Source organism: Salvia splendens, chromosome 5 (assembly GCF_004379255.2).
Source record: "Salvia splendens isolate huo1 chromosome 5, SspV2, whole genome shotgun sequence".
Classification (NCBI taxonomy): Eukaryota; Viridiplantae; Streptophyta; class Magnoliopsida; order Lamiales; family Lamiaceae; genus Salvia; species Salvia splendens.
The window spans coordinates 37,074,269-37,098,763 of NC_056036.1; the positions used below are offsets into that span (position 1 = coordinate 37,074,269).

The window sequence follows — 24,495 nt, forward strand, 5'->3', positions numbered from 1 at the left end:
GTTATTTGTTTTGGACTGTTAAAATTTGGTTCATTTAACTGACATGTTTTCATTTCTCGGATGAAGTTATTTTATTATAAGATGAAGTACAGTAATTATAAGATGAAGTGATTGAACGGCGACATTGTAGCAGCGGCGACGGTGGCACAATACATTGGGGCCGAGTTGGTGAATTTCAACCCGGGACTAACCTCGAGACGGTGCCCGAACTGACCTCGAGACGGTGCCCGAACAACAACGCTGAACCGCGAGTAGGGAGGCCGAGGCGCGGTGTTGGGAGCCAAGTTATGGGCGGTATCCGACTCGAGGTCGGTCGGAGATGTAATTGCAGGCGTGAAATCAATGGAGATTAAATTGGAGATGGTGAATGTAATTGCAGGTGCTGAATTGCATATATTGAATTGCAGTCGATGGAGATGTAATTGCAGATTACATCAAAGTATAACAAAAGATTGAAGATTGCGATTGAATATTGACGATAGCTGAAGATTGTGATTGTATGGAATGCAAATTCGCGATGATATAGAAGAGATTGAAGATCGCGATAGTCCCATGATTGTCGTTAATATTTTCTTTATGGAACAGATTCACGACGATATAGAATTTGTTGAAGATTGCGATTGATATATTGATGATAGCTGAAGAGATTGCTTCTGTTCCAAATAATCGTGAATCACAATAATGTTGATCCAATTTCCTTAATTAACTGAGCATGAATTATGGAAAAGCAATAACCGTGTGAATTATGAATTTCCATTACAACCCTTTTGTAATATTAATTGAATAAACAAATGAGATATAATTGACAATGAATTAACCGTTAGATTAGGATTAAGGGTGGATGAGATTTGTTCTCTAGTTCGGTCTTTAAAATTAGTTCGACATTGAATACAATCCTCTATATATATATATATAGGGTCATGATCTATGGCAAACACCTCTTAACCATATAACTAGAGAACAAATAATAGCCACAAGATCAAGAAAATCAAGGGCTAGTATTAATACATGTAATTTTCTAATTTAAGGAGAAATTAGTTCTCTCAATCACAAATTTACTCCACAATAACAAGGCGGGGTATTATAGTAATTTTGTAAAAGCTTGATACCAAAATCAGGTTAGGTCGCCAAATTGATTTCATTTGAAAAACAACCGCAACCAAAATCCTCTCTGATTCTACCGGAGGAGAAGAGGAAGCTTCGCGAAGAGGAAATCGTGAGCTTATGCAGCGAAATCCTCTCTGCCGGCACTGACACTACATCGACGGCGTTGCAATGGATCATGTCGAATTTAGTGAAGCACAGCGAAATTCAGGAGAAGTTGTACCAGGAGATCGTCGGCGTGGCGGAGGGCGACGTGGTGGAGGAGGAGGATCTGCAGAAGCTGCCGTATCTGAAGGCAGTGGTGCTGGAGGCGCTGCGGCGGCATCCAACGGGGCACTTTGTGTTGGCGCACAAGGTGAAGGAGGAGGTGGATCTGGACAGTTACCGAATCCCTAAGGACGCGTACGTGAATTTCATGGTGGCGGACATGAATTGGAGTTCAGGCCGGAGAGGTTCGTGGAGGCGTGCACGGGGGAAGGGTTTGACGTGACCGGAGAGTTTTCCCGGGATTTTCAGTGGCGTTGTTGCATTTGGAGTACTTGGTTGCGGATGATGAGGTGGATCTCACTGAGAAGCACGACTTTACTATCGTATTAATCATCACATGAAACGATTGGAGCAATTCAGTCATAAACAGGGATTATTGTTGTAAATACCACTGAATAGATTTTATAATAATTAATAATCATCAAAGGAAATCAGACACATCACACTTGTTCAGAAAAAACTTCACTCTTGTTCAGAAAACACTTCACTCTTGTTCACAAAACACTTCACTCTTGTTCTCAAAACACTTCACTCTTGTTCAGAAAACGCATCATTCTTGTTTACAAAAGGCACCACTCTTGTTCAGAAAAGACTACACTCTTGTTGAGGAAAGACTTCACTATTCTTCAGAAAACACATCACTCTTGTTCACAAAAACACATCACTCTTGTTCACAAAAACACTTCACTCTTGTTCAGAAAACACTTCACTCTTGTTCAGATAACACATCACTATTATTCTGATTTCAGTTCACTCTTGTTCACAAAAACACATCACTCTTGTTCACAAAAACACTTCACTCTTGTTCAGAAAACACATCACTATTATTCTGATTTCAGTTCACTCTTGTTCACAAAAACACATCACTCTTGTTCACAAAAACACTTCACTCTTGTTCAGAAAACACTTCACTCTTGTTCATAAAACACTTCACTCTTGTTCAGAAAACACATCACTATTATTCTGATTTCAGTTCACTCTTGTTCACAATACACATCACTCTTGTTCACAAAATACTTCACTCTTATTCACAAAACACTTCACTCTTATTTGCAAAACAAATAAGACTTTCAATGTCGAATAGATTATCGGATAAATTTAGTCCTCGACCGATACCGAAATAAAATTGCCGTAATTATAAAGCTTATCCCAAATTTCAACCAATCAAGCAGCAATTACAGGGATGTTCCATTTGTAGCTTCCACTCTAGATCTGAAACAGATGGTAACAATATCACAAGTCTGAGAAGAAAATTGACTTAATTATAAAGCAAACAAATTGATCCATAGCAATCTTCCACTCTTTATCAATGGTATTAATCATCATATGAAACGATTGGAGCAATTCAGTCATAAACAAGGATTATTGATGTAAATACCACTGAATAGATTTTATAATAATTAATAATTATCAAAGGAAATCTAAATGCTTCTAGATTCAGCTAAAATATTTGGCTTTTCTTCACTCTATCCAGATTTCCAACCGAATTCATCAACAAACCAGAAGGATCGACCTAATTTTGTGAATAAAGAATTTCAGAGAAAAAAATTTTCACAGAGAGAAAAGTGATAAAATTGGAAAATTGGTGTACCAATTTTCGTATGAAATCTCGAATTGGAAAGGATCGACGAATGGAGCTGGATTGCTCAATACGGTGACGTCTTTCAAGTTGACGGCGTTCATGGTTTATCGACGGCAAGTTGAGCTTCAATCCTCGCGAATTTGGGGAAGAGACACTGATACGGAGGATTAACTGAGCCGCGAACAGCCCAACGGAGGATGCCTTCTGGGGAAGAACCGGCGCATATGCGGCGGCGGCGGAGAGGCCGGCCATGGCGGTGGCTGGAGGGTCATCATGTTGATGGAGTTCAGCAGAATCGCCTCTTATGAATTTGATAAAGAGATTTCCAAAAATACCCTTGGCCTATTTTATATTATGAAAATAAATAATATTTGTTCCATTAAGATGTGTGGCTGAGATTTGTTCTCTAGTTATACATTTAAGATTAGTTATATCTTGATCACTATCCTATATATATATGGGGAGGTTATATTGCTAACTCAATACTTAATTGCTAGCTACAACTAAATAATAGTCATTAGATATTCAAATTAAGGACCTAGATCATTAGCTCCATTAAGGGCCTAGATCATTAGCTCCGGAATGTCAATACGATCAACAAAAAACGTCAATAAGGGTATTAAGGTCAATTTACAACAAATTAGTTGTAACTAACTTTTGAATAATATCCCATAATTTTAAAACGCATATAACTTTCTCGATTTAAATTATTTTTTCGCACAACATATATCAAATTAAAGATAATTTCGTAAGAATTCTAACGAGATCTCACTTGCATATGTTCCGATGTCAAAATTTAAAAAAATTTGAATTTTTTTTCAATTTTTTCGTACAGCAACAAATATCAACATGATATATAAAATTTGCCAATATAATACATGTAGAATGTCAATATAAGCAATGTGTTAACATTCTCAAATCATTGTGTTGATACTTTCGTAACACTATATTGACAATTTCATCAAAAAACCTAATTTGGTAGTTTTTTTTATCTTTTTCGATTTTATTAATGAAAATGAAAATTACATGTGGCAAATTGTAGACCATAAGTTTTCTAAAATCCTATGGTCTTAAATTAAATGATAAGTTAGCAATTAAATGATAAGTTAGCAATTGATCACTCCTATCTATATATATATATATATATATATATATATATATATATGAGTTAGCAATTGATCATATTCACTCCCATATATATATATATATAGGGGTGTGAATGTGATCAATTGCTAACTCATCCCTTATGTGCTAACTACAACTAATTTAAAATATATATATATATATATATATATATATATATATATATATATATATATATATATATATATATGGGTGTGAATGTGATCAATTGCTAACTCATCCCTTATGTGCTAACTACAACTAATTTAAAACCATAGGATGTTAGAGATCTAATGGTCTATAAATTGTCATGTGTAATTTCGTTTTATATATATATATATATATATATATATATATAGGGTAGTGTTAAACTCCTTTTCTCCCCTTAGATTTAAGTTCCTTCTTAATCTGGACCGTTAGATCTCATTCATCAACGGTCCAGATGATCTGCATTATTACACTATAATGGTGCATTATTAGTCGGTGTGCATTATTCAACTGAAAATCTGCATTATTACACTATAACAGTGCATTATTAGTCGGTGTGCATTATTTAACTGAAAATCTGCATTATTAAATGACACGTGGCATCAATCTAACCGTCGGATGACAAAATCGTGGGGCTGAGATCAAGAAGGAAATAGGAGAAAATATGGAAAAAGGATTTGAATACAATCATATATATATATATATATATATATATATATATATATATATATATATATGGGTGTGAATGTGATCAATTGCTAACTCATCCCTTATGTGCTAACTACAACTAATTTAAAACCATAGGATGTTAGAGATCTAATGGTCTATAAATTGTCATGTGTAATTTCGTTTTTTATTTTTTAATATTAAAAATATAGGAATAATTACCAAATTTAGGGTTTTGGATCGGGTGTCAATATAGTATATTAAAAATATCAACACAATGTCTTGAGTATGTCAAAACAATTTAATATTGACATTATACACACATTATGTTGACATATTATGACAGTTGCATTGATATTAATTTGTTTGTCGAAAAATTCCAAAACTCACATTTTTTTTTTCAAATTTTGACATCGGAACATATACAATTGATATCTCGTTATAATCCTTATAAAATTATATTTAATTTGATATATGTTGTGTGAAAAAATAATTTAAATTGAGATAGTTATATGAATTTAAGTTACAACTAATTTGTTGTTAAATGACTTTAATACCCCAATTGAAATTTTTTGCTCACTGTATTGATACTCGGTTTTGAATGATCTTGAGTCTTGATTTGAAGATCTAATGCCTATCATTTACTTGTAGTTAATAATTTAAGGGTTAGTTAGTAATATAACGCCCCCTCTATATATATATACATATATATATAAAGCCTTTTGTTGAGCATCCGGCAAAGATAACTTCCTACTGGCCATGTTGTTTGTGGTTCTTAGAGGCAGCAGCAATAACGAAGTTGTATAACATATAGCTGGTTAACGGAACATACATAGATATGTATTTGTAGTCGTTATTCTGGCTGAATTATGACGAGGAAAACATATCTAATAAGCAACCAAAAGAAACAAAAAAAGAAATAGAACATCAGGAAATTGATAATCTACACTGATATTTCTTGTTCCAAGTAAGAACTGTTCTATAACTAATACTCCCTACGTATGCCATTAACTGTCTTATTTGGGATCTACATAAGTTTTAAGAAACATGAAGGAAAGTCACTTTTATATAGTACTCTCTCTGTCCCACAGAAGATGACTCATTTTCCTTTTTGGTTCGTCCCAACCAAGATGACTCATTACTAAAAATAGAAACAAATTTATCTCTATTTGTTCTCTCTTCGTTTAGCACACGAAATAAAACTGCATAAAATTCCATGCATCCCAAGGAAGAGGTCATCTTTCTTGGGACAGAGGGAGTATTAATTTTTGGAATGGAGGGAGTATGAAGGAAGTCACTTTCTGAAAGTATGTGGAAAAGTTAGTGGATTGTGGATGTCATTTTTATATACTACTACCTCCGTCTGAAAAATAAAAACTTTTGAAACGACACAGGTTTTAATGCACAATTAGTAAAGTAAGAGAGAAGAATTAGTAAAGTAAGAGAGGGATAGAAAAATTGATATAGTAAGAGAGTGGAAGAGAAAAAAGAGTGAAAGTAGTACTAGTGGATTGTGGGGCCCACTTCCTAAAATAGAACATTTAGAGATACTATTTTTAAGGGACGGACCAAATGGAAGAAGTTTCTATTTTTAAGGGACGGAGGTAGTAGTATTTTGTAAGCTAATATGAGTGGAAAGATTCAGTGAAATTTGGACCTACTTACCAAATAAAGTAAAATTCAAATGAGACATGTAATGACAGACATCCCGAAATGGCAAAATGACAATTAATGGCCTGATTGAGGGACTAATTCACTAGTAACTCCCTATAAATCAGATTAAGATTGATTCATCTCATGATACAATTTAACATCCAGTATGAAGTAGGAAGTATCATCAGGATTTTTCATTTATTAAGGTATTGACTAGTACCTGGCATGAAAGAACAATTTAATTAACTGTTAAAAGTGGCAAGTTTTATCTTCATTGAGAAACAGTTTTGGAGAAGATTTAACTGTATCACAACTATAATACTAGCTAGTAGGTATCATAATTGCTCAATTTAGTAGGGACAATGTCACTCGTTGTTTGGGCACAGTATTAGGGATAATGTCACTTATTGTTTGGACACGTTTGCTGTCTTAAAGTTCCATCCTGAACGTATAGTCTTGTATTCAAGAAATTTTGGGCATGGAAACTAGACTTATATTTTCATTTTGGATATGTTTAAATCCTTAGGCATGTTGGTGTTGTGATCTTTGTGGTACATAACACTTGCTGCTAAAGTGATTGAATCAATGAGAATATTGTGTGTTCTGATGTCCTCTCAAGTATCTCTCAACATTTTGCTATTCGATGATGTATACTTCTGTTGGTTCAGGCGAAGTAGCAAATTGATGATTCAAGGACACATGGACTTGCTGAAGTTTGATCTGAAATTGGAGTGGCTGAAAGAGAGAGATGTTTTGTGTATCATATGGGATTGTTTCTGGTTTGGTAATTGTTACGAATCCAAACTACTGTAGATAGATGAGGCCTTTTTTTCTTCTTGGGTAAAACAGACTGCACCAGATAATTATTAATATACATTTTATACAATGTGACGCAACTAATATGTGTATAAATATTTTGCATAACTTTATGGTGTGCTTGTTTTTAAGGTGCGTTACGATTAGGATTTAGGGGCAGTGAAGCATTGTGGGACGCTTGATTTGGGTTTTCCATGTTTTGTTCTTTAGTTTAAAATCATTTTCAATTATGTAAGTCTTTTAAGAATAATTGTTCTTGAAGGAGTGCCCTTTATGAGTATTGGGATAAGTCATTCCCTTTAGTGATGCCACTGGTTTTGGTTCCGTTCCGGTTCCGGTTCTGGTTCCGAGACCTATTGAACCAGTCACTAGTTCTGGTGATTTTAACTATGTTTCCAGTTTTCTATAAGTTTTACACGGATTTTAAAAGGTTTTTATTACGTGGTCTTCCGTTATTTGGGGGTTAAAATGTCGCATATGGTTTCAAAAATTTGAGTCGGAAATTGATATGTTGGTTCCAGGTCAGTCCGTGAGGTGGTTTTTGGTTTAAAAATCGAAATCTGTCAGCCTGGTTTGAACCAGGTGTCCCTAACTCCCTTTATATAAATGATAAAAAAAATTTAAAGAAATTTTGTAAGATAATGTATAGTGCAAAATAAGAAATTGTGAAAGGTTTCAAAAGCTCACTGTATATGCCTTCTTAGATGGATTGTGGAGGGTTCTATTCGACATTTGGGTATCTGTATTAAAAAAAAAAACTTGTTTGAACTCTATAAATAGTACTAGTATTCACTCAGTCCTATAAAAATGTCTTACTTTCCTTTTTTAGTTTGTCTCTTTAAAGATGTCACATTTTCTCTTTCGGAAAAAGTTTTATCTCATATTAATATACAAATTATATTTTTCTTTTTATTTAATACATAAAATAAAACCTTTGAAATTCGGTGTGATCAAGTGTGACATTTTTTATGGGATGAGTGAGTAGTTATTATGGTAGGAATTGGGTTATTGATAACACATAGCAAAAAAAAAAAGTCATTACTAATGACGATGTGTAGGCAGCTGTGGTGAGCTAGACTGGCTGGTCGATATCATTCAAATTTTTAACATTGTGAATATATTCACTTCAAGTTAAACGAGTTCTTTTCAAATACTAGTAACAGACTAACAGTCAAGCTGATTAACATGAAATATGGGCCTGCATTTTTCGAGTTATTTAATTTAAGGCCCAATATCTATTGGGGTTGGGCCTTTTCTTACTGTATCTGCTTGCTTTGCTACTTCTCTCTCTCTCTTCACTGAAATCTCACAGCCGTCATCACCTCTGTTCTTCTTACAATGGCCGACGTTGACGCTTCAAAGCCCCCATCATTAGCTGAGGTAAATTTTTTCCTCAACTGAGTTCTTATGCCAGGTTTGTCTTTCGGTTGAACCTTGCTATGCCTATCTTTCCCCCTTTTCTGATCAATTTACCAGTATCATAGATTTGGTTTGGTTGGCTCACTTCCTCTCATATTTGATTGGAATTTGATTTTCCTCTCTTTTTTATTAATAGTTGTTTTGATTGTTCGTTTTCGTGGTTTTCAAATTTGGCATTGAACCTACCGCAAAATGTATTTGTTTTATGGAAAAATACCTTTATTCGTATGAAATTTTAGTGGATTATTGTGAAAAATTGGAAAACAAGTAGATGAACGGAAAAAATTTCATTTTCTAGCGAAAAATGTTAGAATAAAAATTAATGTTTGTTTATGAAATTTGATTGCTGTGATCAAGCTTAATCCTTTGCGTCTTCTGCGTCGTTGTGATGGCTAAACCATGATTGCTTTTGCCTCCCAATTGATAGAGATGAGCATTGTTTCCTATCCCTCTTAGGATTTATTGTAGAAGTTTGTATTGTTTTTAATGTTTTATTTTGAATCCAGTATGCATGTGAGTGTGATCTCTCTACTGTTGCTTTATAAATTGGATAATTTTATTTTTTTCATGTTTTTGGTTAGTTTAAATTGGCCCTTTTATTTCGTAAAATTATGATTTAGGAAAATATCATTTTAACAGACTGATAAGGGATAATCCATAAAGTGCTTATAGGTACTCCTATCCTGCAAATCTCAGGATTCTCAGCTAGCTGTTAGAATCGAGCTATCTATATTCCTTTGAGTGCCTATTTTATTAAGATCGAAAGCTTATCTATAAAGGGGTCGTTCAGTTTGCAAGATTATATCTCATGATTAAATATGTATTATGTTTGCTTCATGATATTGAATCTCACAACTTAATCCTAGATGGATAATCATGTGATAAGTAGTCATAGCCACCCACATCCAACTAAAATAATCTCACAACTTTAATTTATGATGACGTTCTTTTTTATTCTTGGTGCACAGGATTATTTACTGGTTGAGAAAAAACAAAACACACTCGTGGCTGAGGAAACTGTTCAAAAGGAAAAGCCTAGTGCTGTTGCAAAAGAAGCTGCTCCGATTGCTGGAAAGGGTATTGAAGCCACAAATGTTTCTAGTGAAGAAAGTAAGGACTCTAATTCTGTTGAGGACAGTGCTGACTCAGCTCCCAGTGAGGAAAGCAGTGACAATGCTGAATCTGGAGACACAGCTGAACAAGAAGCTGAAGAAACTCCTGAGATAAAGGTTTAGCTCTGACTAATCGGAATCTCTTTTGTAATCTTCTTGGTTTTGTTTACTTTATTTACTTTACCAATTTATCCTTTCCGAATGCACGCTTTGCAGCTTGAGTCTGCACCAGCAGACTTTCGTTTCCCTACTACCAACCAAACCAGACACTGCTTCACCAGATATATTGAGTATCATCGGTGGGTGAACTAAAACTCGTTTCCAGCTAAATATGTTCTTGATAGTTTGTGAAACTTCATTGCACCATATTATCCCAATATCTTCTCAAATTGGTGTATGTTTGCAGGTGCATTGCAGCAAAAGGTGAAGAAGCACCTGAGTGTGACAAATTTGCTAAGTATTATCGCTCTCTTTGCCCCGGTGAATGGGTATGCCTCTGTACTGTTGTTCAAATGCTATATGTATACATATCAGTACATGCCTTCACCATCTTACTAAATATATTATCCTGCATTAGGGATTTAGAATACCAGGTGAAATACCAATCTCATTTGAAAAATATATTCCTTCCTCAAATGCCGAAGAGTAACATAATCTAGTTTTTTTACTCTCTCAGTCCACCAAAATAGTCTCATTAGTGTATGGCACGGCACGGGTTTTAATGGGAAATTGATGAAGTATGCGAGAGAAAGATAAAATGTGGGTAAGGTATGTGAGTGAAAGAGAAAATGTGGAGAGAGAGAGAGAGGAAAGTGAATAATAAATTGTGCGTAACTTCTCATTTTTAGTATTGGACTAATTTTGGTGGATGGACTAAAATGGAAAGATGAAACTATTTTTTGTTGATGGAGGGAGTATACCAAATTTATCAATGTTCAGTGTAATATTATGTATTTATCTAACTAGTTTGTATTCATTATTGGTCCTTGATTCATGGCTGCAGGTGGATAGATGGAATGAGCAAAGGGAAAATGGCACTTTTCCAGGCCCTCTGTAATTGAAGCCCCACAAAACTGTCAAACATTCTCAAATCTGTTTGATGCAAGGAGAGTTTCTTATTCTTGAAAGGTCTGAGTAATAAGAGAATTTGGCTTGTTCTTGTGAGCACATGAAGTTCCAACTCGTAATGAGGTGTGACCTCTTCGAATTTTTGTCTAATGTATCTTTCATCTGATTAAAACTATAAGTATACCCAATTTCCGTACTCCTTTGTTGAATAGCTGCAGCATCTCATTACACGTTTAGTTACCAGAGAGGTTAATTAAGAAATTGCCGTAATCACTATGAAACCAACGAATTTGGGTAGCATTTTTTATACATCAATTCCATATATGAAATTTCAAACTATAGCGGTATAGCCCCCCTTCAAGTTTTTTTGCATTCATCACTGGTGCTAGGTGGACAGGAGAGCCCAATGGGGGTGAGCCTGTACTGGTGAAAAGAGGTTGGTTCAAATGTTTTTACCTTGTATTTAAGGTATTGGGTCTTGTTGGATCTGATGTTTGCATTGGTCAGGTGTTGGGATACCTAGCTCTGGTGTGGCCATTTTTGGCTTTCTACTGCTTTTTTTAGAGCATCAATAATGGTGTTTCATTTAACCCTAGCTTTTGTGTTTTCGGTATACTTGAATGAGTTGCTTGGTTTGTGTTATCTATTTGGAAGGTTAATCCGCTCGAGCAAATTAACCTTTTGAGGCAAATATTACAATACACACTCCCAACTTTGATAGATACTGTCATTCTTTTGTCAATCAATAACTTCAAGCATTGTTAGTTGAATGTGAAGATGTAAGCCATAATCTCTGCATTAATAAGCTAAATTGGTTTTTGGGTGATCTCATGTTTAGTATTTCTTGGACTTCCTTATTCACTTATTTTATATATTCACTTGCATAGTAATAACCACAAATTCATAATAATCGCAATTATGGGTTTCCCAGGCTTGAAATAAAAACATTGGGCGTATTATCCAAATTATTGGTCCGGTACTAAATGTTGCCTTTTCATAAATCACTTTTACTAACATATGTTGGGAAAACTATCACCCTAAACTTCATCTTACCCATATTTCTCCGCATATATTGGGCTGGCGTTCGAGGCAGTTGATCCAAGCAGTATAAGAAAGAAGCTCTCAATAAATAAGAGAGATTAAATGTATTAATTTTATTATAAAAGATAGTGATTGAACTATAGGAATATTTTTTCAAAATTTGAGTATCGAAGAGTAAGAAATTTGTTCCTACACCGTAAAACATGACTCAGATAACAGTGAACTTTTTTTTATCGTTTTATTCTCCCCCTTTTGATTTCTTAAACAAAGTGTTGAGGCAAAAGTTTAAATACTCATTCTGAACTTTGAAAAATAAAATTCTAAAGTTCAAACAAAATATCCCTAGCATCAATACGAATAACTACTAATCTACCTCAATATCTACAAAAAACTTGATTTCTCAACTGTAAAGAAGCACCATCGACACCTTTTCCCAGCCACATACCGGAATATGCACGAACAGCGTGCTTTGGTTAAATGAGGAGAGAAACCTGTGAACCCATTTTGTATAGATTATAAAATTTAGAAATATTTCAAGCAACCATCTATTTGATAATAAAAGTAGTATTCTCATGTGCAGCAGGTTCCATCTGACATAAACAATCTGGTAGAGGGTTCACATAGAATGCCTCCTCAGAACGAAACCTATCCGTTCCCTTTGTTCCGGTTAGTGGGCCCTTTCTCTTCCTTGGAGATCCTTGCCTGGGAATCAAGAAAGCAGACAAGAAAATGGGTCACCACAAACTAAAAGAAACTAGATTATTAGTTGCGCATATGTAATCGACACAAAGCATCACTCAAAACCACACCTCCAGAGACGGGTTGGTTACAGAAAAAAATGAAAAACAGAAAGAAAATAAATATTGAATGACAGGGGAAGAAATGAAATATGCAACCAATTGTGTACATGGTGGCATAAAAATGAAGCAGCTTAGCAATATGACATTCTGTGAGGAAAAGGACGAGCTTCCCAGATTGCATACCTCCCCCTGTGAATATCAACAACTCTATTTGACAAATTTTTGCCTTCTTTCATCGTTCCCCCATTAATTTTGTCGAACAGTCGAACAAGTGCTTTCCTGAATAACAACCATGCTTCAAAAAGTTAAATCAATTGAACTGAAATGGAGAGTTATAGGGAAAAAAACGTTATAGAAACATGCCTGTCTGGAGAAATTGTTTTTCTGTGACCTAGAAATCGACGATGGCCCTCAACTGCCTTTGCCATATTGCCAGAATACGTCGGGATGAAAATATCACTTTCAACTGAGACGATATAGTCAAGTGCAGCCATCTGTGATGCATGGTTGTTGAACGGCTCTAATTCCTCCACTGATGCTAACTTTTCCTGGCAAATCACACTGGGTGAGAACTAAAAATGAACATCAAAACATGTAGACTTGAACCATCAACAAGAAACTAAATCCCTATCACAACAGAGACCACAAGGTCAACAGCCCTGTCTAGTTAGTCAACTTTATATCACCATGTCTGATATAAAATGAGAAGTAAATACAAGATTCACCTATTATTATCAAATTTCAACCATACAAAAGATGAACAGTTGCTCAGTTATTCCTCATTTAAAGAACTGATAAATTATCATAATTTGTTGTACTTGTAACTTTTAAAACACATAAACATTTAAATATAAAATGTATAAATTGAGAGAATAACTTTACACGTACCTGTTACATTCATTCCTAATTTAAAATTAAAATATTGAAAAAAAATTTAAACTATTTTTGGCATCTTTTTCACTAAAACTAAAAGATATCAAAGAAAAATATATTATAGTATTAGGAAATTAATTACACTATATTTTAACACCTTATCAAATATTGTGCATACGCATATAAATATTTTTTTATATAAAATTTCAGATATAATATATATTTAAAGTATTACTACTACGTATTAATTATCAGTATTATAACATTGTAGAATTTATTTTATTTTTCTTTATGTTATTTATAGATTTCTGATGGACTTTGATATGCCGTTTAAAATTAAATACTTAAAACTAAATTACCAATTATGATGTACTACTACATATCATTCATGCATATGTAAGTTTAGGGTTGTAATATATACAAAACTCAATCTTATAGCATAACACAGAACCAAAACACAACCAAAACATTTTTACATATAGTGAGTTTTTAGGTCATTTTAGAAATAATGGCCTAAAATGACCTCTAATTTCCAAATTCGGTTATTATAAATGACCTAAACACGAGCTAAATATGACCTTTGTGTTATCTAACAATGATAAAACAAATGATAGTTTTGCGTTCTTATTCATGTATGCTTTTTTTATCATAATACGGTACGTACAACTATTATTTTATTATTATTGTATATTGTATACTCCCTCCGTCCCATTAAATATGCAACATTTGAGAATCGGCACGGGTTTTTATGTAGAGTTGTTTTGTGAGTTAATGAAGTGAGAGTAAAGTAAGAGAGATGAAAAAGTAGAGATAGAGATGCTTCATTTTAGGAAACGTTTCATTTTTATTGGGACAATCCAAAAAGGAAAACGTTTCATTTCTAATGAGACAGAGGGAGTATATATTTGTAAAACGTTGATACCTCAAACATATTGTCAACATGGTTATACTCCCTCTGTCCCATGGTAATTGGAGCATTTCTTTTGGGCACGAGATTTAAGAAATTGATGTGTTAAAGGTTAAAGTGGAGAAAGTAAAGTAAGAGAAATGAAGAGAGAGTAAAGTAAGAGAAATGAAGAGAGAGTAAAGTAAGAGAGAGAATTAAGTTTTTGCCAAAAAAGGAAATCTGGGAAAACCCAAAAAGGAATATAGTTCAACTACCTTGGGACGGAGGGAGTATTTTATAAGAGGGTCCACAAACTGTAATGACTTCAAAACTAGTTATAAATGGACAACTATCAAAGTTAAAAGGCAAAACAATCTAGTAGTATTTGACTTTGCCCACATAACGTAATACAATTCTAAATGTCTGATACAGGTGAAAATATCAAAATACCAACGAAACTTGAGAAAAAGAACACCATTAACCAATGACATTTTCCCCATGCCCTTTCCCTTATCCCGGAGAGCCAAAGCATCTATTCGACTATAGAAGTTGGCCATGGTTGGTTCACATATAAGGTTTCATTTTCATGTAGAAATTGGTGTCACATTAGATAATGAACATTACTTTTCTAGTCCCCTAATAACTGATATAAATTGCTTGTGAGAACAAAAAGCAAATTGATATGGGTGCAATTTTTGTGCTTACCTTGTTCATTATTATAGGATATCGAATCTTCAGATCAGCCATACTGGATTCACCTCCATATATTTCTCCCGCCGCAACATATAACGGGGTACTTGATGGGAAACCAAGAGTACTAAGAAATAATCCGACCTCTTTTGGAGTTAGAGGACAATACCCTTTGGTTCTCTGTTCCACCGGATCAATATCTTTTATTTTCCACCAGGTCATATTCTCTCTGAAGATCAAAATAAGAGCTACAGATTATTCCCTGTCACTGTCAGATATTGAGCACCACATAAAAATCAATAATGTAGTTCACCTAATAGTCTTTAGCTCCTCAGCCTCTTCTGGGGATAGATCATGGGTACAGCCACTGAAAGCAAGCATGTCCTTTTCAAACCGTAAATGCAAAGCAATGTAATGACCATATGACCTCATTCGCTCTACCAACAACTACAAACAGAAGAATTTAATACAATAATGAATTACAGGACATGCATTTAAGAAAATAAAGAAACATGTTAAGATGATCATCAAGAATATCTCTGCAATTACCTTCCCCATACTTTCAATTTGAGGAGCAAAGCGAAGGGCTTCGTAGCATGCACGGCATCGTAGTTTCTGAATGTCAGGAGGCAGGTTATTGTTTGCCAACCGAGAATCAGATTTTGCTGCCCGGATCACCTAGAATTTTCCATATAAATTTACAATAAGAAAGACATACACACAAGTGGATCAGATTTCTATCACAAAAGTACCTTATAATCTTCCCACATGCTTGCTATCTCTTGCTCGTAATAATCTACACCAGACCAACTTCTGAAATGCTTTACTGCCCTAGTGGCATTTGCCAATTCCTTGGGAAGCTTTTTTATAATTTTTACATCACCAGCTAAAGAATTGATAAAATGGGATTCATCAAAGACATCAGAGAAGTTGCTGCAATTTTAACAAACAAGATTAAACAAAACTACTTATTACAAACATTCACATTTTACTCTGAACAAGAAAAGTGAATAATGTACCTAGAATCTTGCCAAAATGAGCGTTTGTCTAGCTCAGGAATCACAAGTGTAGCATTTATCAGGCGTGCAATAGCAACCATATCACATATCTGCAAGCAGGAACATGCTATGTGAGGATATTCCTTATCAAACTACTCACCAAGTACATCATATACAACTTAATCAGTATACATATATGAGAGAGAGAGAGAGGGAGGGAGAGAGAGACAAACCCCTGCTCTCATTTGATTAAGACCACCATTTGCATGTACAAGTAGGTAACCACGAGATTCTGGAGGAGCTGAAACGGCAAAAGATACTAAATAAATAAACAAGACAAGGTGCAATGAGAGAAAGCACAAACAGCAAGAAACTAATGTAGTATTACATTACTTTTATAAGATGAACTTGGTTTAATGCAAGGTACATAGTCTCTATTAGGTGGTTGCTTCCACAACTTGTCCAAATTCAAACTTGTATTCGCGCCGCCACCCAACTGTCAAATCTAAACGAGTGAAAACATGAAAGAGGCATGACTACATGTCATCAATAACTGCCACTATCTACCCCACCAACACTTGACAACAGCAAGCACATAGCGAGAGAGGGAGCTAATCCACAATACTGGACTGGAGAAATCAACCTTGTGAGCAGTGACAGGAGACTTCAACAACTGCGGCCGAGCAAATTCCTTCATCCAGCTTCGCTCTCGGCTCAGCTTTTGGTGCCCGGTTTCGTGTTGCTACATCAATTCAAACGAATTTTCAATTTTCACCATCCGAATCAAGATCTAGATTTCATTTAAGAACTAGAAACAACAACTTATAGATTAAACTCTCAATAATCATCAGCTAGTTCAAACAAATCCATAAATACACTAGAATGCCAAGGAACAGTTACAACAGTTACAGACTAAATCGCAATAAGGAAGCACAGGATCTAGCTAATAATTAGGGCAAAACAATTCAAGCTACAGTATAACTAAGACAAATAAATAGAAAAAAAAATAAAGTCAAATGAGAGGAGACCGCAGGAAGCTTGTAGGATGCATCGGAAGGTAAGTTGGCAACTTCATTGACGTTTACGGAAGAAAGGAGCGCCATAACGGTGATAGCGCCTATGGCGCATGTTAGCAGGCGCCTGAGGAAGAGAAGAGTGCGCCACCTCCGTTTAGAGAGCAGCGGCATCACTGAGAAACCCTTGTTGTGGAGGTGTGATGAATGCGCGTCTCTGAATTAGAAAATTGGATGGCATTTACGATTACAGAGAGTGGGAAACGTGGGCAACGACTGCAGTAATTGGTGCAGTATCAGATCACATGGAGAGAGATAGAGATGGAAAGGAAAGGGATTAAAGTTTAAACGGTGAAGATGATTTTTAAGACTAAATATTCTTCAAGTCTACTCTGGTCAAGCAACCCCATTTTTAGGGAGAATTGTAATTTGATTACAATAAGTCAATGAATGTAATCAATCAAATCATGCCGCGTGGATTTTACTCTAAATTTTATTCGAATGTATAAACTTTGTAATAATGTCCTTCTAACATTTAATCATTATTTATCCATTTTATTACAATCTTTTTCAATTATTATCAATATATGAAGAAAAATAAGTAAGCCTTTCCTGACATGCCATTTTTCGTTAGAGACAACTTTTGATAATAGAAATTGATATACCTTGAATATTGAGATGCAAAAATTGATATATATTAATAAAAACATTAAATATTAAAGATATACTCGTATTTCATAAATTTTATGGTTGGAATAAAACGTGTACAAAACTATTAAGGCTATATCATTAACTTAGTTTGCATTAGAAAGAAGTCTTTGTATGACAAAACAAGATACGAGTTCACTTCATTTGAAAACGGATTACACGCAAAAGATAAAGAGCGTCAATTATGAGTGGAAAAAAAGGGCTTAGCGAAATCGTAAACATCTAGATTTTGCTAATTGCTTCCTTCATTAATTGAAAATTTGTATCATTTCTATTCTATATTACTAATTTACCCTAAATTTTCCCGTTACAATCGAAAGATTGCACATTTTATGTCCCATAATTTACGTGTTGATCTGTTTAAGCTTGTCTTCGTTATTTCCATTCGTCTTCGTTATTTCCTTGATTAATTTTTTTTCCTTAAAAGATTAATAAAGGTTTGGAGTTATTGCATGAATATGATTTATCGTGCAAATTACGTTCCGAATAAACATTACGAATTCACTATGAACATTTTTTTAATCCAAAAAAAATACTACTAGTATATTTTGAGATCTATATGTGAAATCCGATTGGGGCAAGATCATTCAACAACACAGAGATATAAGTGGTTCGGCATAAGCCTACGTCCACTGACAGAATGAGAAGGATATATTGATGATCAGCTAATAATTACAACGAAGAACACTCTCAGATCGAATACAAACAGGAATTATGAACACTCATTTTCTCCCTCAATCTAACTTGAAACACACCCTAGGTTCACTCCGTATTCTCTCTGATCTGGAGATGCTCTCTCTTGCTTATCTCTGATGCTTGTAGCACTACTTATAAGAAGAGTAAGATCGAACTCAATGCTTCTCGATCAGTTTCAATAACCGCTTCTTGATAACTACTCTTCATCAATCGGTTGTAACCGCCGTCAACCGCCAACCGCTACCATGATCACTTCATGAATAGTTTAAGTGTTTTATCGACTCAAAAACGCCTAACACTATACAATTAGAGTTTTGAACCATGAATTCATTCTCAAAATGATGAATCCACCTTAAATTTTTATAATCGAGTGATTTCTATTTTAAACCATAAATATTTGAACTCATCTGAACCACTGTCATTTTGCAACTCCGCAGACGAATATAGTTACATATACAGCAATGAGTATGATGTCTAGTGTTACAATATACAATGCGTCTCAGCAAAGCCGTATACGCGAACAGTGGGACTAGAGGTCGGACAAAAGTAGCACGATCAACGGGCTAAGACGCGTCCGGACCTGGTGGAGGCGGCAGTGAGTCGTCGGCCTGAACCTCAGGTTGAGACTGAGAGACCTCTGCAATGGAGGTTTCCGTTTGCGCAGGTGTTGAGGCTTCTTCAGCCACAGGGGGCGCAGAGACTTCAACGGTCTGCTGCACCACAGGAGGAGTAAACTTGTTGATGTAGTAGCTGAGAGACGGGCCTGAGTATTCAACAGTCTGCACCACTGCTGGCTTCTTGCCTACTTGGAGAAGAACTACTGAAGCAGCAGCGACTGAGATTAGGCCAATGCCTGCAACAATGGCTACCGTATTCTCCGCTCCCTCCGACGATGAACCTGCAGTTCCGGAACTGATTGCACTTTCTGCTATGTAAACTGCAGGCTGTGCAGGTCAGGTAATTTCTTTCAGCTCAACAATGGTGATAAGTTGTTTTTATGCTAGTAGTATTCTTAAGTTCGGGCTAAACGTTAACCATGGAAGCAAATTCAGGCTATAATTATCTACGCATCTAAGGCTCCTTAGAAGCAGACACTACAAAAGTTCCCTCGAGGACACACCGAGAACAGCTAGGACACTAGAATAGCAGAATGCAAGAATGACAATGAAAATTGCAGCTCAATAAAAACAAAGACACTATCGATAAAAGGTTCAGGCAAATGGAACACCTGCATTTGCATCTGGGGTATGTAGTGGATGTAATTAGAAAAGAGGATTAAGACAACACCAAGTAATCTATTCTAGAGTTTTTGCATACTTGGAAAGTGATTTTCCAAATTTTTTATGATAGAGATGTCGGATTTTCTTACCTCAACAGAATATATGTTGGTCTGGCCAGCTGTGTCCTTCTCTACATATCCAGTCCATCCCTTTTTTCGCGGTGGAAAGGTACCAATCACTCTAGTTTCCTCACGAGCTACCCATTCCATGCTCACTTTCCCAACCTGTTTCATTGTCACTAATATATCAGATCCCTTTGACCATGAAAGCAGCAAACTCTTGAATTTCAGGTCACAATGCATCCACATAATTCAAATTAACTCAGCTGATTTTACCGCCAATAGGCAATTATAATAATAATCTAATCATTGAATCTATCACAAACGTCACACACTTGCGTAAGACCTTAAAAGATTTCCCATAGTAACAGCATTTGTACTCAGACAACTCTGAAAAAACCAATGTCAAAACTAACAATATTTCTGAAAACCAATACAATTCACCCAACTCAGGATTGAAATGCAACAATTTCTATTCATTTATGGAATGTAGGAGATTTAAGGATATAACCTCTTTATCAGGGGCACATTCTTCTTCATTGCAGTCATCGGCATCATCTGCAGAAGAAGCCCTGATTCTTAAACCATATTGCAAATTCTGCCTCTTTTTTGGCTGGGATTTATTGAATAGTAGACATGCTGATGTAGAGATGCTGCAGCTGTTGCCTGTCAGTGCACACACCATCATATATATATGCAATAAGTATTGTATGCACTTAATATACAAAAGTATTCAGCACTACAAATACCCAAGAGATACAGATATGGGGAAGAGAGGGGTTATTTGGCATATAAATTTGAATAAAAATAGAGTTGGGCAGCATCTCCCAATAAATGAGATACATCATGGATGAAAAGAAAACAATACGAACAATTGGCATAAACATCATCCATGGAGGGATGAAGTTTTGAAGTCTGCAACCCAAAACAGCATTTCAAATTAAGCATATGGTATATGCAAATGACAGGGAAAACGAATTTATGTTATCCAATTTAAGAAACATAAACGTAGTTGTGAGAGTATCTTTACCAGGTGAAAATATGGCAGCGGAAGTAAAACATGACATTCTTTGGAACTATAGCAACAACCTCTCCTCAATCTCACAACACCACCAACTGCTCAACCTGTTAAACATGTGAAAAAATGGCCTAGATATTAAGTACTTACTCCTCATTAAGCAATGCATTTGTTAAATAGTTCGAAAACTCATCATAGTTCATTCATTTCATAGAACATTTTAATAGCGTAACTATATAATCATTCATAGTTGTAACCTTATAGTTGAATCAATAGGTGTATCTATAACATTCATTCACCATATTCATGTTGAAGTAAAACATTTAAACACGGACAGTTCACGTTTACCTTTCTGAGCTCATTAGCTCAACATACATTTCCACAGCAAAAACATATGAGAAATTGAATTGGATTGGACTAGATTCATTGCACAATAGTTCTTAGCAAAAATCATGGAAACCAAAATCTCAACCAACATTACAGTTGCTTAACTAGACTTGGTTGAAAACCGATTTATTGCATTAAATAATTTTGCAATTTATTTTATCGTTAAAATTTATGCGTTAAACAAATATTGTCTTTTCTGAAATAACCCCAATCAAACCTAACATATCGTTGCATACATCCAAAATTAGCAATTTGATATTTCTTCAAAAATTTAATGGAGATGAAAACAAGCAAGCATTGGAGAAAACTTACAGTGGAATTGAGATTGGAACGATATTCAGGTGGCGAAGAAAATGGTTGTATCAATTCAAAGACAGCAGTTTTCTGTTTATATTGGAGCATGTATTCATGGATTGGTTGGTTTCTGCTTTATGTGGTTGATTTTGATTTCCGAATAGAGATTACGTTGGCCTTTTTCCGAACATAAAAAAATACACTTTCTTTTTCTTTTTAATTTTCTAACAAATTATGATCATTATGTGATGGGCTCTATAAATTGGGCTCTATAAATTGGGCTCGTGGGGCTAACGAGCCTTCTCTTGGAATTTAGTTCGTTGCTGGTTAGTGGTTACTCAACAAAATTGCATAGAGTGAAAGAGATAAGGACGCATAAGAGCATCCACGATGGCTTTCGCCTAGCAATAACCCAGCCATAGCTCAGCCACAAACTCCTCCTGCTACATTATCAGCACTAAAAATCCTCCTGCCACATCATCAGGACAAGCAAATAGCCCAGCAATAGCCCAGCCACATCACTCCTAATTATATAAAACAAATAATTGACAATCACACAAAATACGGAATTAAATTTACGACACAGATACGGAAAAATTCAATAATAATATTAAAATTTTAAAAAGTACATTAATTAAAAAAATTACATTAATTTAAAAAAAACTCCTCTTCCACACACGAATTACGGAATTACATAATTAAAAATTACAATCACGCAAAATACGGAATTAAATTTACGACACAAATACGGGAAAATTCAATAATAATATTAAAATTAAAAAAGTACATTAATTAAAAAAATTACATTAATTTAAAAAAAAACTCCTCTTCCACACACGAATTACGGAATTACATAATTAAAAATTACAATCACACAAATACTGAATTAAATTTACGACACAGATACGGGAAAATGCAATAATTTTATTTAAATTAAAAAAAAGTAAATTATAAAAAAAATACATAATTAAAAAAAATGGCTAGCCGATTCCGAGCGGCTAGCGGATCGCCTAGCGCCCGCGAATCGGCTAGAGCTCGCTGATTGGCTAGCCTAAATTGTCGCAATGGAGGCTAGCGGGTCAGCTAGCGCCGGCGATCGGCTAGCCTATCCGCTAGCCTCCATTGTGGATGCTCTAAATGATGAAATGCAGTTTAATTGATAAGAAATTTTTACTTCAATTAATAAGTCTAAGATTGCAGTTTAATTGATAACAAAAGGAAAAGTGATGAACCATTATTGATTACTTTTAAATAGAATGTGATATCTTCATATACCATAAGAATTAAGAGCATCCACACTGGGGCGGACGATAGCGCACTCCGCAGACGACGGACTATGCGTCGTCCGCGCCCTACGCTTAGTCCGCAGACGAAGCGCGGACGATAGGACATCGTCCGCGCCATCGTCCGCACACTGTGGGTGCCGCAGACGATGCAACACGCTTTTGTTTTTTTTTTTTAATTTGAAATTTGTCTATTTAAACCTCGAGTGTCATTCTATTTTTCATACGAACATTTCTCGCATCTCTCATTTCTCTCATCTCTCACGTTTCTCCATCTCTCACAAACCAAAATGAACCATGACGACGACCGGAGTTCCTCGGAGGACGGTAGTCCGACCTTCACTCGAGCCTTAAATGCAGCCGTGCACGATGAAATTGCGGAATGCTTAGCCATAATGCAACGCGAGGAGGCGGAGGCGGAGGCGGAGCAGATCCGCAGGCCTATTCGACTTCGGACGTTTGTCCCACGCGAACACGACGTAGCTCACGAACGTCTATATGCAGACTATTTTCCCAAGCAACCACGGTGGGGCCCGACGGTTTTTCCCCGCCGGTTTAGAATGCCTCGTTACTTTTTTCTCAGCATAGTCCAGACGTTGGAGTCACGTGATGAATACTTCCAGTATCGGGAAGATGGCATCGGCAGACTCGGACTTACGCCATTGCAGAAGTGCACAGTTGCACTCCGTCAGTTGGCCTACGGCACCAGCGCTGACATGTTCGACGAGTACCTCCATGTCGGGGATACAACAGGCCGCGAGTGCCTGAAGAGATTTTGTAGGGGAGTTGCGGAGGCCTACAGCAACACATATTTGCGAAAGCCGACAGCTGTAGATTGCCAGGGCCTAATGAGAATGCACGAGACGACGCACGGCTTTCCTGGGATGCTAGGGAGCATCGACTGTATGCACTGGGCGTGGAAAAATTGTCCGACGGCGTGGAGAGGCCAATTCACTAGTGGATACGAGGGCAGCCACCCGACGATGTTCCTCGAAGTCGTCGCTGGCCATCGGCTCTGGATCTGGCATGCTTACTTCGGTGTAGCCGGGTCGAACAAAGACATCAACGTCCTCAACTCATCCACCCTCTTCACCGAGCAATGCAACGACAACAGCCCGGCCATCGAGTTCACTGCCAACAGGTTCCAATACCACATGGGGTACTCCTTGGCCGATGGCATCTACCCAAGGTGGCCTGTTTTTCTGAAGACGGTCAGCTACCCAATTGGTAAGAAGAGAGTTTTATTTGCGCAAAAGCAGGAGGCGGCGCGGAAGGATGTGGAGCGGGCATTTGGTGTGCTCCAAGCACGATGGGCAATAGTGAAAGAGCCGGGCCGTCTCTAGTTCAAGGAAGTTCTCGCCGATGTCATGTATGCGTGCATAATCTTGCACAACATGATAGTCGAACATGAAGGTGGGAGCATCACCGATTGGACCGATGACGAAAGTCCATCTAGCTCCTCCAGCATGGCGACCGAGCCCCCCGCTCGAGGATTACCGATGGGCTTCAATGAGGTTCTATCTAGACAGGCCTCAATGAGCAACCAACACGACCATGCGCAGCTCATGAACGACATGGTTGAAGAAGTGTGGGCCCGTAATCAACGTCGATGAGTTTGCATTTTTTTTAATTCGCATTGTAATGTATTAATTTTATAAATGAAATGAAGGTT

The 24,495-nt window shown here is 36.1% G+C and overlaps 3 protein-coding genes across 6 annotated transcripts; 1 reads left to right on the plus strand and 2 right to left on the minus strand.

The window, feature by feature from the left end:
* Positions 1 to 8,440: 8,440 nt before the first annotated feature.
* LOC121802151 (cytochrome c oxidase subunit 6b-1-like) lies at positions 8,441 to 10,993 on the plus strand. Its single transcript, XM_042201735.1, has 5 exons — positions 8,441 to 8,578; positions 9,586 to 9,846; positions 9,946 to 10,028; positions 10,136 to 10,217; positions 10,733 to 10,993. The coding sequence occupies exons 1-5, from the start codon at positions 8,537 to 8,539 to the stop codon at positions 10,784 to 10,786; spliced, it is 522 nt and encodes a 173-aa protein (XP_042057669.1). The 5' UTR covers positions 8,441 to 8,536; the 3' UTR covers positions 10,787 to 10,993.
* Positions 10,994 to 12,051: 1,058 nt separating this feature from the next.
* On the minus strand, positions 12,052 to 17,471 carry LOC121802681 (O-fucosyltransferase 7-like). 3 transcript variants are annotated; one of them, XM_042202358.1, is made up of 12 exons: positions 17,114 to 17,471; positions 16,729 to 16,827; positions 16,479 to 16,581; positions 16,319 to 16,386; positions 16,107 to 16,195; positions 15,840 to 16,020; positions 15,637 to 15,765; positions 15,401 to 15,534; positions 15,103 to 15,316; positions 13,002 to 13,186; positions 12,822 to 12,917; positions 12,052 to 12,540 (listed from the first exon to the last, which is right to left on the minus strand). In XM_042202358.1, exons 1-12 carry the CDS (start codon positions 17,270 to 17,272, stop codon positions 12,384 to 12,386), a joined length of 1,614 nt encoding a protein of 537 aa, XP_042058292.1. In that variant the 5' UTR covers positions 17,273 to 17,471; the 3' UTR covers positions 12,052 to 12,383. The 3 variants fall into 3 exon arrangements, with proteins under 3 accessions (XP_042058292.1, XP_042058294.1, XP_042058293.1); XM_042202360.1 differs by having other exon boundaries at positions 16,474 to 16,590; positions 16,729 to 17,251; XM_042202359.1 differs by having other exon boundaries at positions 16,479 to 16,590; positions 16,729 to 17,250.
* A 1,388-nt stretch (positions 17,472 to 18,859) lies between these two features.
* Positions 18,860 to 21,710, minus strand: LOC121805593 (protein MAINTENANCE OF PSII UNDER HIGH LIGHT 1-like). 2 transcript variants are annotated; one of them, XM_042205508.1, is made up of 5 exons: positions 21,559 to 21,710; positions 20,872 to 20,966; positions 20,353 to 20,507; positions 19,872 to 20,006; positions 18,860 to 19,446 (listed from the first exon to the last, which is right to left on the minus strand). In XM_042205508.1, the coding sequence occupies exons 2-5, from the start codon at positions 20,906 to 20,908 to the stop codon at positions 19,066 to 19,068; spliced, it is 708 nt and encodes a 235-aa protein (XP_042061442.1). In that variant the 5' UTR covers positions 20,909 to 20,966; positions 21,559 to 21,710; the 3' UTR covers positions 18,860 to 19,065. The 2 variants fall into 2 exon arrangements, with proteins under 2 accessions (XP_042061442.1, XP_042061443.1); XM_042205509.1 differs by lacking the exons at positions 20,872 to 20,966; positions 21,559 to 21,710 and having other exon boundaries at positions 20,353 to 20,541.
* Between the last annotated feature and the right edge of the window lie 2,785 nt (positions 21,711 to 24,495).